The sequence below is a fragment of the Tyto alba genome, unplaced genomic scaffold (assembly GCF_018691265.1).
Source record: "Tyto alba isolate M040663 unplaced genomic scaffold, T.alba_DEE_v4.0 Super-Scaffold_28, whole genome shotgun sequence".
Classification (NCBI taxonomy): Eukaryota; Metazoa; Chordata; class Aves; order Strigiformes; family Tytonidae; genus Tyto; species Tyto alba.
Window position 1 is genome coordinate 15,241,985 of NW_024881302.1, and position 17,730 is coordinate 15,259,714.

Sequence of the window (17,730 nt, forward strand, 5' to 3'; positions counted from 1 at the left end):
ACTAACCTCGCAGGGAAGGAACGGCCCGCGCCACTGAGCCAGCGCCGGGTAGCGCACGGCGGGAAGGGCGGAGGGAGGCACCAGGGCTGTGCTTCAGTCCTAGCGAGAGAGCAAAACAAACAACGCAGGGGCATGGCAAGCACGTGGGTGGAATTTAGTTTAGAGAAACATGCAGGAACATAAATCTGCTTTTGCTATTTACTGCAATAATGTAAAAACTGTTTCTTTCAACCGAGTTTTCTCCACATTGTATTATCATACTAATTGTAGTATGATTACAGTGGCATACGTAGTAAACCTTTTTTCTACTTTTTAATAACTTCAGCATTTTACAATGCTTTCAAAATAAAGCTTCGATGATTCTGAATCAAATGTGTAAATACTGTTTCATTAAACAATTTGAAAAAATATTTATTTTTATTTCTTTCAATCTTTTCTAAAGATTGGACCAGATGATATTTCGAGGTCCCTTTTGACCTGGGCTGTTCTATGGTTCTTTGAATTAGGAATGACAACATCCTGAGAAATTTCTGAAGAGAAATTAAATTCCATTTTCAAACCAGTTGTATTTATACTGATTCCAGTTGATGGTTCCTAGACAGTCTTCTAGGAGAATAATCGCTAACAAAGAAGCTTTCCCCTCACAGCTGGCAATGTGGCTATATCCAGGTGAGATCTTTAACACCCCTTACTATGTACACCATGTATCTTTGCTCTTCTGCATACAAGTACTCAGAAGAGTTGTGTGACCACTTAGCCATAATTTTTACGATGCTGTTTTCTATGTGTATATTTATTTAACAATATTTTTAAGTTCTCAGATATTTTCAATGAGAACGTGACTAACTACAGCATTCATGTCACTGGCATAACTTTTGAAATAAGTAATTACCAAAGTGTTAACAAGATTCCCAGAAATGTTTTTGCTTTTACAATTTCAATCATCAATTATTCTAAATGCATCTCAGTCTACATCACTGTGTTGTTATGGTAGGTTAGTGAGGTTTTGTTTGCAAGGGACTAAAAAGAACTCCGTTGACTGATTTTACTAAGATTTTCAGATGCCTCTTATCACTGGCCTTTGGCTTTGGTTGAGGAGCTCCTTTTCATAGGAAGTTTCTCATCGCCCACAATTGCTCCTGATGGAGGCTGTGGAAAGAGACTTATTTTCACTTCACCCTTCTCCCCAAAATTATTACATGGTTCCATTTTCCTCTCCCCAGGCCCTCCAGTGTGTAGCTGCTGAAGGAGGTCATTCAGTACCCTCAGGAGCACGAAACAGTAGCTGGGAGGTAGTGAAGATCTAACTAATGCACAATGAATTTATTGCAGGAGTATTTGAGTACAATTTATTTATAATGTTTTTTATCAGCCTCTTTAACTGACTGCTGTTCACTGAGTCATGAACACTATGGCCCTTTCATGTCATCTCTGGTGAAAATCTACATAAATAATTTCTGGCCTATCTAGTAATTATCCTTTATTCATAGCTACACCTCCTGGAGAATAAATTAGGAAATAAAAAGAAATACGTAAAACAAACAAACCAAAACAAACCAACCAGAAAAAAACAAATGGAAAACCAACCAAACAGCAACACCAGACAGGTTTGAAGTTGAAGATTTCAGAAGGCATGGGAGGGGATGTGTTTATTAACTTGAGATTGAGTGAGCTATTTTTGGTGAGCTTTACAGGTTTTGCTCCTCCATCCAAAAAGGAGCACATATTTATTGTAGAGAGAAAGTTACAAGCCATCAGAAAAATTCAGTGAATATAAATAAAAGACAATGTTTTCCATACTATTATATAACTGGTATCATAAGCCACAGATTCATCTGAAAATGGTAAAAGTCTTTCTGATACTTAAATGTAACCTTAATACCATTATGTATTATTTAGCATAAGTGTCAAATAACTTTTCAAAACAAGAAATGAGTGAAAAAAAATATTTTGGGTCAGAGGTATTGTAATTTTAATGTACTGAATAGAGTATGGAAACTATTTTTTGCAGTCATTAGATATGAAAACTGTACAGTAAGCGTTGCTTACTATTTTCAAAACAGATAGAACTGCACAGCTTTGTCAGCACACCCTGATTGCTCTGTTCAGATGTCAATATGTGACTAAATTATCAATTTTGGATGTATATGAATTTAGAAAAGTTTAGTTATATTTTAGTCACTGCTATATATTCAAAATATTTTCCTGTATATCCCTGTAAAATAAATACTCTGGATACAAGATTATCATAACTGAAAGACAAGCCCACAATGCATAACTGGACTCCACATTTACATGTGAGCATATTACTAGGAAGATGACCAGCAGCCAAGATTTGGACATTTCAAGTGCTTAAGAGTAAACTACACTGGTGAGTTTATAATATTTCCAAGATTTATGCTTGTGGTTTGTTGTTTTATTTTTTTTATAAAATCTATAGTTAAAGGTGAAGGAAGAATAGCAAATCATCACAGTAAAAATTCTTTGCTGTAATTTGGATTGCTACTTTTCAGGCAACTATCAGAAAATATTTTTCATTATTTTCAAATTAAATGGTAACTACAAGTAGATTTTAGAAGTGTGTTTTAGTGGAAGCAGGACTGTAGACCAGGTATAAGATACCCTTGAGTTGGGAGCCTAACAAATGAGCCAAATTCAAAAAAATTAACTACCTTTTGAAAGGCATCAATTATGGAACACTGTCAGGTTTTTACTAGGTCACTGTGACAATATCACATGAAAATCCTGGGCGTTTTCATTGTACAAAAACGGGAATGCTAGTTACAATATAAAGAAAAAAAGAATGGGGGGTGGGTGCAGAAAAAGCTAAATGATCAGAAGTCTGCATTTTTTTTCCAGTGCCTGCAGCTTTTAGATGCAAATGTATATGCACAAAAATGTGTGTTTGGAATTATTACTAAGCAGGTCTTTACAATACCTTCATGCTAAGTAGCAAACAAATTATTAGTTATCTACATCACATCAATTGAGGTATACCGTTGTGATTGCCATCATTTGATCATGAAAAATTGTGGGAATGAAACAAGAGATTAATGCAATCTACCTTAAAATTCCCACGCCACTGTGTTAAGTAAAAAAGGTACACTAGAAATCAAGGATGTATCTGAACCATAAACTATTTGGGGCAAAGGCTGTATCTAACTCTGTGTTTGTAAAGCATCTGTAATTCATGCTGTTATATAAATGATTTTGAATAATGATGAAAACAGTTGGAGAAAGCAGTAGTTTAGAGAATGGGGGAAAAAAAGGAGAAATGAGCTCATAGCATATTAAGTAATCTATAGCATGTAGGGAAAACCCACCAAAGGAAATGACTAAATCAAGGTAATAAAACTATTAATTACGTGCTCTTTGGAGGGCAGCTGCCACCAAGTAGGCAAGTGACCTTGAGATAAAGACCACTTTTTTAGTTTCAGTATTGTACTTAAAGAGATCTTAAAACCTAAATGAAGAGGCAACTACTGTATGGAAGTGAAATGCTATAAATTGCCCCAATGAACCTGTAAATACATCTCTGTATTTTGTCCATTACCTACGGCACTCTGAGCGGCTTTTGATTTCATATTTAAAATACATCTGTAGTCAGCCATTTACATAAGGGCTTAAATTTCCAATATTAGTGGAGCATGAAAAATGCCCATGATATGAGGTATTTGATACTTATATCTCCTTCCCTCTGTCTGAGACATACTGTCTTTAAAGATAACAGAGGTGATCAAAGCATCAAAATACACAACAGCAAACAGATGTGGGGGATAAAAACATTTCTGAGTCAAGGTCAGCTTCTCCCAGGGTTGAGAAACAATAAAGAAGTTACAAATCAAAGTACTTTTACTTTTCTCAACTTCCCGGTTTATAAACTTGATCCTCTAGATATCATGCAACAAAAAAATACCTGCTTACTATTTCTTCAACCTCTCAATCAATTTGTCCCACAGTCTGTACTGATACTGGTGACTGCCCCAACCCCTGGGCAGGACCCTGCCCGCGGCCTTGTTGAACTTCATGAGTTTCTCACAGCCCCACCTCTCCAGCCTGCCCAGGTCCCTCTGGATGCCATCCCTGTCCTCCAGCGTGTCCCTGCACCACACGCCTTGGTGCTGTTAATGAGCTTGCTGAGGGTGCCCTCGATCCCACCATGTCACTGACGAAGATATTAAATAGAACTGGTCCAAGTAGAGACCTACCCCTTTCATCATGATCTCATCATGATATTTTAGGATCTACCAACTGTTTTGATTTTCTTCTCTTTTTCATCTTGGAAGACTGTGGCATCTAAAACACAAGATCTCTCTCAAGAACATATAATCAATACCTGCAGCAAGGGAGACCCCACTTCAGGGATAGAGACTGATGATTTTAGGATGGTGATTTGCAGGGATTTCATCATCAGTTCCTTATGGCTGTTATTTCTGCTTTTAAGTTTTAGCTTGACTTAAAGGTTTGAGTCTTTTTTTTTCCCTCCTCTAGACAGTCCACATGTATTGATATAATTCTCATGTGCTGCTCTGCTGATAAACTGCCAACGTGACTTAACAAAAAAAACTTTTCCGTACTTGGTAAAAATTAAATACTTTAAAAAAAAAAAAAAAAAATCCATCTGCTCTGTATTTTTCAGGACATTATCAAGATTTTATAAACAAGCAGTAGGATAGACTTTTTTTCTCCAGGTACAATTAGCAGGTACTTGATGTATTTTCATTCATATTTATATTTTACGTATTTACTTTCATGTTTTCTCTATCCATAATGTGAGATTTGTCAAGGGTCACTTAAATATTAAGAAGATACTTTACAATCTGAAGGTAGTTAAAACTAATAGTTTAACAATACTTTCTCAATATGCATCTGTCTATACTTTCACAGAAGTATTTTCACCCTATTGAAATGAACAGGACAAATAAAGGGATAAAATAAAACCCAAATGTGAATTAACGATGACCAATTATGGCCTTTTTTTTTTAGTAAATTTCTCCAAAGCTAGGGAGCTGTTTCTCAAGCCTGCAAAGAGATGGGATTCTGAGCAATTCAAACTTACGTTCTTAGCACAGCAGCATGGTGTGGGAGTTTATTTCAGTCTCAAAAGCAGAAGACACAATTCAGGCTTTGGTATTTAAATATGCCAGTCTCCAAACTGCTGAGGCTCCTGCAGTGGTCAAGCTGTCCAGGACTGCCCTTCATTAGGAAAGCATTAAACAGATATATGTAGCAGGGATGTTTGCTTGCTGGTCTTACCGTCTCAACTGCTTCTGCAAACGCAGTGAAAAGTGTGAAAATGTTGGCTAATATAGAAACATAGAATCACAGAATGTTTTGGGTTGGAAGGGACAAAGACCATCTAGTTTCAACCCAAATATAGTTTTTTCTACAGAAATTTCTGCAGCAAGGCTTTGTGAAGAGGAAAAAAAATAGCAGAACTGAAGTTATTTTTTAAATTCTGTACTTATCTTCATTTGATTTCAAACAACAGGAGTATCTCCCTGATTAAGTCCAAAACTTCAAGATGGCTCAAAAATAATATCAGCTTGATAAAACATAATTTTCGTTTGTTTAGCGTATTTTATTTTTATTTCTCTATTCTACTTCCTGGAAATTATATACAGTTGCTTCATGCTCTCTATTAGGAAAACCATTTCTGTTGAACACAGACAGACTTGGCTTTCAGGACAACATGGGATTTTACTGCAGAATACAACACAATTCTTGTCCAGGTTCTCTTCTTGTAAAAAAGTTTCAAGAGTCTAAGAACAAGTAGACACATCTGAAATCATGGCCTATTTGCAGCCAAGATTTCACCCACATGTAAACAGTACAGTGTATATGCTCTGAAAATGTCAAATACAAGTATGTAGGACAGGATCCTTAAGCTCTATTTTTTAGATATATGTATGTGTACTACAGATATATGTATTTGTATGTTTAGACATACATTGATGTGTGCATCTGCATTTTTGATTAGGATTTTAAATTTGCTGCTTTGAAACAATTTGGCAGCTACTTAAAAAAGCATAAATACATGGTTTAGTAGAGAAGTAAACCTGACCAGTTTAAACAAGTAAGGCTTAGAAAGATTTTACAAAACATAAGTCCATTACCATCAATAATAGAACATGATGTCCATATTATAGTCAATATTCCATCACTCTTTCTGCTTTAAACAATACTGGTTCAAGAAGTCAATATGGCCCAATGAATACACATCTTTATAATACTACATCATTTGGACTGTTGCCATAAATTACTTTTTTCAGATATAATACTTTCAATACCCGTCTTGTTCCCTTCAAAAATGTAGTTGCTCAGTTATTTGGTATATAATAAATGAGAATAGAAATCCACCATGCAGGAGGACCAAAGAGTATGATAAAAATCCAGGCCACCTACCTGCAACTGAAAAGCTTTTTCAGGTTTTTCACTTGACCCTAGTGAAAATAAAAATAGTACAAGCCAACGGCACTGTGAGCCAAAACCACACAATCCCCCAGCCAAGCCAGAAAGACCTTGTGGAAATGCTGCGGGAAAATAACAAAATCAACCAAAAGCCAAATAAAACCCTAACCCACAAACTAAAAACAAAACAAAAAAAAAAAAAAAACAAAGGCAAAATTGCTCTATAAACTAGATGGTGTTTCCTGCTTGACTTCATGCATGACATTAAAGAGGACTATGATCTTTCCTAGTCAAATTGACTAAGCAATAGATGTTGAAATAGTAAGGCAAGATAGTATAAACACTGTTAAAGCTGTGCACTTAAAGGTCTGATTCCATGATCAAAGAGAAATTATAAAACTGTGAGACAAAAGAACTCCTTCTCAATAAATACAAAGTAAGTAAGAAAATCTATCTTCCTTTCTAGGACAGCATCACTGATTTCAGTGAGTGTTCTGCAAAGGAAGCTCTACGCAGTCATTGCAGAAAGTCTGTATCAAAAGTTGCTGTTCTGAGGGCAAAAGCTGTTCCCAAATACAGTATGGATCCAGTACTGTGCATTGGTAATGTTTCTGTAGCGGGAGGAAGACAGCACCAGGATACTGAATTAATGTTGGCTACTTGCTCAGTAGCCTTTATACTATCGGAATATACTTCCTCCTATCCCTTCAGAAGTTTGCCGCCTCCTGAACCTTGATTACACTTCGTGAACTGCCTCATGAACCAAATCCCTATCCTTGGCTGCCTGTATACAAGCGTGACTTTAAATATACATTGAGTAGCTGCTGAATTCCATACAGTGTGCTGCAGCTCTAGACAAAAATCTGTCACACTAAAAGGACGGGTAGTTACTGAAAACATTGCTTCAGCCTCACCAAATATTACTATAACTCTTCAGTTTCAGCAATTACAAAGCACCATTCTGAGAAAATCCTTGACTGTGCAAAAATCAAAGCTGTATTCAAGAGAAAGTAGCACTTGAACAACAGAAAATCCTCTGGCTAGGGTTCTCAGAGAGAGATGCCAAAACAACATCAGGCAAGGAATGGAAGGTTTTCTGAATGGCATTCCTTCAGCAGCAGAGACAAGGAAAATACCTAAAGGCTTTTTTGTTCTCATGATCAAAGGAGAATATTATTAGCAGTTAACATTTTAAGAGGACAACAGCATCCTTACGGCAAGAGCTATGTCACTTTAAACATGAATCATGACGATTTTCATTACTTAGCCATTGTTACTTTTTTTAATCATCACCACGGTTATTAAACAACAAATTGGAGACCACTGTTATCTTAAGCAAGTTACTATACTTAAGAAAGCTCCTGAAGTATATCAGAACTGCCAGCAGGACTGAAATTGAGTTTTACCACATATCTGTAGTTGTCTTTTTTTGCACACATTAATTTCAAGCTAGAAGAACATCTAATGAAATCACGTTCATACAATTATCCACCCTCCCCAGAAGTCTGTTGGACTATTTACAACCCTTTTATTCTTCTTTAGATCTTAGTTCCAATAATGTTTTTCCAAACTATGCTGTGAATTACTCTTTATGGAACCACTAGGAATGTAGTTTGTAAAATGTCGATTGAGATTAATTTAATTCCATGTCAATGTGTAATACAGACCAGGAACCAAAAATACCATGACTTCTTATTCATCTCACCTACCTGTATCTTCACCATACACCTACAAGGATGATGACACATACAGCTCACTGCAAGAATAACTACAGAAATTAAAGAAGGATCATTTTAAGCCACTTGTCTAGCATGTTAAATGCAGCATAACCTACGTGAATTCCCAATAAAAGGATGAGTAGTAAACACACACTGGGTTGATCCAATTCTACAACTATATCTTAGGTTTTCCCCTTTCAACCCTTTTTCCTTTAAGAGTGGCTTTTATAATAGGTAGTTCCAGATTACTCTTCCAGGCAAAATGTACACACATTGTTTGCAAATGCATACCAAGAGATTTTCAGAAGGAAAGGAAAAACAGTGAAATTTTTATTCATGGACAGAACTAGCTGCCCAGTTTTGCAGAAATGCTACGAATTACTGTGTTGTTTTTTGGTAACAGGGTAAGACGACATCATTAACTCGTGAAACAAGCTTATATACCCTTCCTTTTTTCCAGTCCGGTGTCAGAAGAGGTAGAGATTGAAAGCACAGGTTCTTTGGCCAGCCACTATATAAGTTCTGCCATGCTATCACCACAGTAAATTATTTCAGAAAATGCTCAAAAATAGCAGCCATTTCACAAATCACTTCCACTCTGATTCTCTTCTTCTCTCCAGTTATGTTCCCTCCCCACCGCACCCCCCAGACCAAACTGAATAAAAAAATTAGCATCTGTCACTGAATCACGCTTTACCTCCTCAGTGGATCAGAGGAACACTATACACAAAAATCATAGTGGATTATTCTTTGATCACTAGAGAAAGCTAATACCACAATGATGAGCTTCAAAAATTTTCTTTAAAATCTTTGAAAAAGACCCCATCTACACAGCTAAACACCTTACAAACTGATTAATTAAAGCACTGAGCAAAGACACACAGAAAGCTAAATATTGCAGAATTATGGTTGCTTAAAAATTTTGCTGGACATTTGCTTTTGTTTTTCCTCTACCGGGCATAACTTTAATACACTTTTGGCTGCATGTGACAGGTTATTTTATTTACCATATAAAAGACAGGACCGATAGAATGATATTGAATGCAAATCTTCCTTTTGTCTCCTTGAAAATTAGAGTACTACAAAAAATTATAAGTTGATATTAAATACAAGATGATAATAAGACCCTGCCCTTCCTATATTTCAGACCAGAGAAGGAACTCTGGCTGCACATAATGCATCTTGACAATAAGTATATGTGAAAGAAGCTGTTAGAGCAACAACTAGGTCACTTAAAATTTCAGAGCAAGGAAGTTAATCACACCATTTACCATTAGACCTCATTAGTATTCACTGGAACATTTATAAATCCTCCTAACATTAGAGTTTAAAATTGCTCTATGCCCACCTTTGAGAGCTCATCAAGTATTACTGCATAAAGACCAAAAGCAGTAGCTTATATAGCAAAACTCCTGCATGTAAATGCAGATATGGAAGTTCACTTTAAACAATTATTTTGAGTTGTTAATGCAAAGTAATAATTTCTTAGTTGAAAGGAAGGTTAGGTAAAGCTCAGTGAGACTTAAGTTAGCCCATGAGTTTAAATAATGTCCTTAGGTTGTGTTAAAAAAAAAAAAAAATCCCAGGTTGAAATCAAAACAGTGAGGAAGGTTCAAGTGGAAGCAGCAGACAGATTTCCGAGGCTGTCACTACACTTTTTTTATTATATATACATTTATATACTACAGCTTATTTCTACCTAGGTCTGGTATCCTGATTTTCTTCACAGCCTTAAATAATATCATTCATGTTTCAAATTCTGTTTTTCAGACCCAAGAATGAGAAAAGTGTTTTTAAATGATTTTGAGCAAGCTGTGAGTTCTCTGTCTTTACAGGTCATTTATAATGCATCAGAATGACAATTACATTAAGCTCCACACAGTGACTCATAAAACAGCAAGTGGCAGTAGGAAAGAGTCAGAGAAGAGGATAGGGTGTATCTGTCTAAGAAGAGATTTATAAAATCAGAATTGAAGAACACAAAACTGAAAGAGGACCGAACAGTATCATTTTCTTTAAAGGAAATACTGATGAAGAGCTGTGTGTGGATGGAGCTGGAGAGAGCAATACTGATGAGCAATTTTGTCTTTAAAGACACATTAGTTTTTTAGTGCACCATGATTTAAATGAAGCCAGATTAGAAAGCAAAAAGAAATTACAGAAATATGAAAAAAAAAATAATATTCAAGGCAGCACATGGTAGTGAAAATCATTTTCAAGAGAAAGGAAAATTTAAAAATGTCATTAATGCTTTGTAATATTTTTAATTTTAAAAATCAGATGGAAATATACCAAAGTCTGCTCATGTTAGATATCCAAACAGGAGAAAAACCCCACCCAACCAGCTGTGCTAGAGATAAAATTCCCATAGCTTTCTGTATGAATTATCATTTAAATAATTCAGCTATAAACATTAATGTGTAGGTGGGAATTGTACTAGGTTGGCAAGGTGAATAAGTTAACAATTTGTGGTCACTGTCGTTTTCAACGCTTGAACAGGAAAGAGTTAAAATATACAGACTTCCTTAATTACTAGGATTATCATTCATTGTAAATATAATGTAAAATGGCCGGAGGCTCCAATACGAATAAGAGTTTCATTACTCTACATGCTTTATTCCAGAACAGCGAGTCTGTTTTGCATTTAGAATTTAAATGCCAATGAAACAGATAAGAGGTGAGAAATGTCTGAATAAATGATTACAGTAAGACTTGGATATTTCCTTCTATAACCATACAATGTCTAATTATTTCCACTATCACACTTTAAACAAGCCTTTCTTAAAGTGTCTTTCTTTTGGAACTTCTTTAGGACTTGTAGACCAAGGAATGACTAGGGAATCAAAAAAGGAGAGCGGCAGACACATTGTCAGACTTGGCAAGGAAGGTGGGAGATAATGTCTTTTTTTTTTATGCTATCATTAGATGATTGAAGGATAATCTAGTTTTAACTCAGTTTAACACACACAAGTGGATGTTAGAGTTTTGCTGTTATAATCCTGTTCTCTTGTTACATTTCAATTCTTTCCGTTGGGATGAAACAATATTTTTCTGTGAAGAGACTGCCTCACATCCAAGTATTCATGGTAGGTCACGAACCCCAAAAGAAAACCTTGCAGGCCTGAAAAAAAAAATCTAGTTCAGCCAATTAAACATGTCTAACAGCACTGCTCAGTTTGGGAGCTAACCTGCAAGTGACAGAAGTCACATTCTGAGGGTGCTGAAGGTGCAGGACCTGGCAGCGGGGGGCCGTTTGCACAGTGACTAAAGAGAGACAAAGGTGCCAGCACTGAGCTATGACCAAACATCTCTACACAGTATGTTGGCATTTCACTGTGACCTTTTGTCACAGCAGATGAGCTGTTGTAAACCAGAATAGATTCTGGGCACTGGTAAAGGTTTGGGCGTTCGAAGAGCAGGCAGGGGAAAGGAACAGCTCTACTATGCTCAGCACTAATTGCTGCTTTCGCCACGTCTGTCTGCGTGAGACCTCTCAGGGGCTGGAGCTTTTGTACCACAGCCACAACCTCTGACGGAGCGGTGGTGTACTGCTTTGCATCCCAACCCCAGGAACACAGTTTACACTGATAACTGTATTTCACTTAACAGGAACATCACAGCAGTAGTGGAAGGAGATGTACCTAATCTTGGTAGGTTAGACATGTGGGGTTTTTTAAATTGTCATAAAAAGTCACATTTTGATATGACAAAAAGTCATCATAAGCACTTAGAACATTGCTAGATATAAATGGGTAATACTGAAATAGAAAGATACATGAAAGTTTTACTGCATCGCATTTTATCAACTACTCGGAAAAAAAAAAAAAAATCACACATATTTACTTGAACACAGAGCTGGAGGCCTCCTCCCATTCTATTTCAAAACAATATTTTTCTTAATTCAAAGGCAAAAACTTAATAAAAACAAATTAAAAATTTCTTTGCTTCCATGGCGCTGTTACCTCTTGAAAAGATTGTCCTTCAGGTAGTATTGCAGTATTTTACCTCTGACAGCTGATCTGTTGAGGCGTTACTACTGATAAAACAAAGCTGTGACACTCCAAGTTCGGTACAATAGCAATGCACTCGCATATCAGCAAGAAAAGAATCAAGGACAGTATGTGATGCACCATTCTTGCATAACTTGTTTACCAAAAATCCCGTTGCAAATATGGTGAAGACCTGCTGAAGCATCTAGATATGTTAAAGAAGTTAATCTAATGAATGACTGAATGTTTAAAATCACTGCACAACTTATTTCAAGACTAGAGTATATTCTTTATACTTGCAGGTCATGCAGGCACTGCTGATGCTTAGTAAACGACAAACAAAAAAATGCTGCTTTTTTTATTTACAATAATATTTTTGTTTGCATAAAAACTTAAACTTCTTTCATGCCTGCCTCCCTCTCTCTACTTGCACATGGGTTTTCAAGAAAACACCCATCACACAGTATCAATAAATGTAGGTCTATTAAGCAACACTTGGATGATCCAAAAAGTTTGTGGGTTTTTTTGTTTGTTTGTTTTATTTTTGCTTTTTGTTTGTTTGTTTGTTTTTGTTTGTTTGTTTGTTTGTTTTTTGGGGGGGAAGGTGTGTTTCTTTATTGTTGGTGGGAGTTTTTTTGTTTGTTTTGTTTTTTTTTTTTTGTGTGTGTGTGGTATGTGTGTGTTTTGTTTTGTTTTGTTTTTTAACTGCAAACTCTTATGCCTTTCCAAACAAATACTAGAATCAATCAGCAATCAGTGGAAAAAGGAAATACTTGTGATCTGCACCTGCAGAGGTATTTAGCTTATATAGCATTTAAAGGGAACAGTTTAAAAACTGCCACTTTAACATAGGAAAAGAGGAAAACAAAACAAGGTCAGCAACCTGAGTTCAGGAACTCCATCTTGTCTACAGCTTGTACACAACCAATATACAAACTAAAATACTTGGACCTTTTCTGCCAGTTCCCTCACATTTGTAGCACTGATTTTCTGAAAGCACACAATCTGGTAGAGGAAAAAGTCTGAGAAACGTAGTGACCTTTACCACAACTAAATCTTCACACGGTGCATATGAAGAGCACGCTGAGTGCCAAGAGAGCTCCTGTAAAGAGGCATTTACTGCCAAAGCTCACTAAATTATGGAAGAAAAACCTATATTTACTCTAACTGTTTTATACTGAGGTATGTACAATATTTACCAACAAGCAACAAATGAACTAAATTTGTTCCTCTTAAAGCAACCCATCTGTTGACAGGACAAACTAGATTCTGGTTATGTTTTAAAGGAACGGAACATTTTGCATATCATTACACTTACCCTTGGTTGTTCTCTTTCACAACTCATCTGTTGCTTTGAACTCTACAAGAGCGGAAAACAAAATAAAACAAAACAACAACTTTGAAAGCATAGCATTCTTGCCACAACAAAGCTGTTAGGTCTACGTATCTTACACAAATAAATATTGGAAACATAGCCTTGAGTCCAAACACAATATTGTATTGTGGATCTAGACAGAATCATTACTTCAAAAAAAGGGATTCTTTTTTTCTCTTATTATTTTAAATTTACAAAGGTCAAAAGGAAATTAACACCAAAACCCGCCACAAGTCTGAATTACAAAAGCATTTTGGAGATTTTAAAGATCTCATTGGCAGTTCAGGTCAGGAAGAAGTGTTCCCCTTTTTCTGCTCTGTCACAAGTCTGTGTTATATTTCTAAATATCCTACTACTAAGGTATCATGATATATTCACAGCACACCTAAGAAATAAAGGAGTGATAAAATGCAATCCTATGACAGCTTTCAGTTCTGACCTGGTATAAAAATAACTCTGAAGATGACTTGATGCCAACGCACATTTTTTTCCATACTGCTGTCTTTATGTTCTTCCAGGTTTATGAGAAACACTCTTAGAGTGTGAGAGCTGGTTGCTGAGAAAGACCTCACTACCAAGTAACAGCGGACGTGAGTCATCAGTCAACGGCAGCACAATTTGAAGTCACCACTCTGCCAAAAAGCAAGGGGCTCCTCTGGGAAGAAACTCAACAGCAGCACTGAAACATCCAGCTCCTAGTAGGCTTTCTAGCCCCCTGGTTTCCAACTCAATCTGCCACCAGGACCTCTTGAACAAAACTTTAAAAGCTTTGCTCAGGAAGGCACTTGGATGTCAGTTCATCTAACTTGTGGCAAGAGAATTTTTTTGTTCGGTTGGTTTTAGTTTTAGTTTTAAAATAGTTTCAGAATGTTTAGAATCATCAGTGAGTACCATTAGCATTGAAAGTGTATTTTTCTGTAATTACCACTACCATTTCTGTAATTGATGTACATGGCAAATAATTCATAACACATGGAAAAGAAATAGATGCGATGTTTTCTAAGGATATTTTCAGAGATACATAGAATGCTTTTCACTACTTTGCATTTACAGAAAGTGAAAACATGAACAAATACTCATTTTTCTGAGATTTTTACTCTGTTGTGATGATGAAAAGGGGACCTTCTCAAGCAAATTTAGGTTACTTACAAAAGAACAGAACTGCCAGCCCATTTTTCCACACAGAAAAATGAATCCTAGTAAATAAATTATAAGCTAAACCTTCCATATATATAGCAGAAGATTTACACCAAAGTCCCTGTACAAAAAATCTGAATCTAACAGCAACAAATGCTCTTCTGATAAGTTTCTTCAAGTTCCCAAGCAAGAAACACAAGGTAAAGGAATTCAGCAACGGTCTATTTACTGTTTTTCCCTAAAGGGTAAAACCAAGTACAGCTTAAGTGACTCTCTCTTGCAGACTCATGATTCCATTTTTCAAAGTTCATTCCTTAACACCACTTATAGATTACTTAAAAGTTATATTACTCTGCATTTAAGTGTACTTGCATAGGTCTCAAAATTTAATTTTAGATCTGAATCTGCTCTACATGCATTTGTTCACATTGTTTAAACATATAAACTAGAACATTTCAGTTGGAAGAGATTTACAATGATGATCTATAGTCTGAGTTTGAAGTGAGCCTGTTGGGTTTTTTTGGCTGGTTGGTTTTGGGTTTGTTTCCTTTTTTTAAACACTCTCTATGTTTTCCTCTGAGTAAGCCTCCACACCAGAGATTTTAACTACAATTTTTAGAAGAAAATATTAATTGAAATGTGAACAGTTGTGGACAATGGTCCTACACATATTAAACCCCACAAATTTAAAATCATAATCATCCTCAGTTTTCTACTCTTTGACTCTTTGTAGGATATAATCTATGAACATAACACTACTACCGCTCCCTTAGTCAGTTTTGTCCCGAGCAGTCACAATACAAGACAGACATCACTATGTTTTTTTCCTAGATAAATGGGTGCACAAGGAAATGAAGAAAGTCATTTGCCAAACTAACAGCCCATGAGTTCCACTTAGCAAATTGAACAACATACAGAAAGATTTGTCTTTATAATATTTTACTGGTCAGCTTCTTTGGATGAAGCTGACAACCTTACATTCTATAATTTGTGTTCTAGATATACCAGCTATTTTTCTAGAAGAAATATTCAGCATCTACCATTAATTCCAGTATTTCTCAGGGTACTCTTCAGGCATTAAAAAAATAAAAATGAGAAATAAACAAACAACACAATGATTAATTAAAGAAAACAAAGGGAATAAAGGAGAACATAACAGAACATGCAGCCCAATACAGAATGCTGGAATATTGTGAATGCTTTCTATTTAACATAATTTTCTCACTTTCCTTTGTTTCTCCTGTCAAATATGCCTCTTTTCTCCAATCAGATGCCTAGAGAGCATAATTTTGGCAACATGAGTATTTTCCATAACTTGTCTACAGAACATACTAGAACTGTAATCTTTGTAGGTATTAAGTACTAATAATACCTCAGTAGTAGTAGTAATAATAATTTTAAAAGCTTAAAAAAAAAAGCCAAAAATGTAGTGCAGAAAACATGTTCAGCAAAGCAATCACCAGGAGATAAGGGTTATTCCAAGTGCTGCCTTAAAATGCATTGTTATACAAGCAATAACAAACACCAGATTTACATTTGCTTTACAGTCATGGCATACGGAATTAGATAATCCTTCCATTCTATCTGTAATAAGTTTATCCTCTGATTTTCTTACCTTTGTATTGCACAGACATACATGGCTCACAAGTTTAGTCTCCCTGAAACAATACATAAACAAGGAGAGATTTACATTTCTTCCCATTTCATCAGCCATATTGCATTGGTGGGCCTGGACATGCTGATTGCATGTTTAGGTAAATTATGAAGATACTTTATTTCACAGCAGCTGCAAACTATCCTATAGTATTAATTTAGAATCTTTTGAGATGATTGTGAAAAGTCTTTTGGAAAAACTTTCTGAAATTTATATTTACTATTTTATTTCCATTAAGATATAGTGGAAAATATATTTGGTTTGTATCTTTAACATGACCCTTCAGAAGAATATGCTGTCCTCTTCCCCATGGGATGAAACTTTTGGCTCTGACCTCATATCAGCTGCACAGATTTACAGTCATTCTGTCTTCAGACAGAAAGGTGACAAAGGTGATTAAAGGTAAGGAAATATATCTAGACAGGATCAAGTCAGAAGACCAGAATATTTCAGCCTGGAAAGAAAAATGGCTGGGAATAGGTGTCTATGAAATCATAAATAACATGGAGATGGAAAAGTTAGAATGATTACCGCTTCTCTCTTCCAAGAAAACAACCAGATGGCAACAAACCAAAAAAAATAGTTGGCCAGTTCAAACAAAACTATGTAAAAATATGATTCTTCATACAATGTGTAAATAAAGGAGTAGGTGCTGGGGATTAAAAAAAAAAAAAAAAAAGAAGAAAAACTGATACAAGATTATTAAATGCACAGACACCACCTTTGCCACACAAAGGTCCTGGGGGCTGGGAAAAAACCTGGAGGAGCTTGCTTTGTTCCCTTCTTCCACAGGCATGCATACAAATGGTATCTTAGACTTACAGACCTCTGGTCTGACTCAGAACAGCTGGTTTAATGTACTCTAATAATATGAACATGCAAGTTTCCAGCAGCTCTGGGTATTTGGAAACCAAAAGTGGTGGTGGGGAGGGGGGAATTTTTGAATGGAAGAAAGGCAAAATTTGTAAAAACAGCCAAACAAATGGTATAAAGTATTTGTGAAGTGAAACAAGGGTTACAGTTATTAACTATTTAAGCAGATAATTAATTCTGTGTGTTACTTAGTCATCTATAAGGCTATCTGATACTACAATTTTAAACATAAAATTGAGAAATATCTAACATCACAGAGACCAGAACAGGAAATGTTATATAAGATTAAAAAGAAGTATTTATGAACAGTATCAGAATACAATACAGAGGCAGAGTGAACAAGAAAAAAGATGTATAAGTCAGGAGATAGTGACTGCATCTTAACATCCAACTGCTATACCCCATCTGGCAGCAAAACAAATAGATCAAAAATATCCATTTATTTTAAAACAAACAGCTTTCATATGGAAGCGAGAATTGTATTTTAAAGTCTGGTTTGACTCAGTCTACCACCACATCCATGGCATTCTGTTTACTAAAAGAAATGGAGGGCGACAACAGGGGTGACATGCA

At 35.8% G+C, this 17,730-nt stretch overlaps 1 protein-coding gene across 16 annotated transcripts in view; it reads right to left on the reverse strand.

The window, feature by feature from the left end:
* The window catches only part of RBFOX1 (RNA binding fox-1 homolog 1), a 1,320,820-nt gene that overhangs the window by 394,803 nt on the left and 908,287 nt on the right, over positions 1-17,730 (reverse strand). For 13 of the 16 annotated variants that reach the window (XM_042798374.1, XM_042798373.1, XM_032983544.2 and 10 more), the window contains one exon: positions 13,437-13,478. The exons of the other annotated variants lie outside the window; for them this stretch is intronic. In XM_042798374.1, the coding sequence (XP_042654308.1) occupies positions 13,437-13,478 (42 nt within the window). The remainder of the gene's footprint in view (positions 1-13,436; positions 13,479-17,730) is intronic. 16 annotated transcript variants of the gene reach the window in all.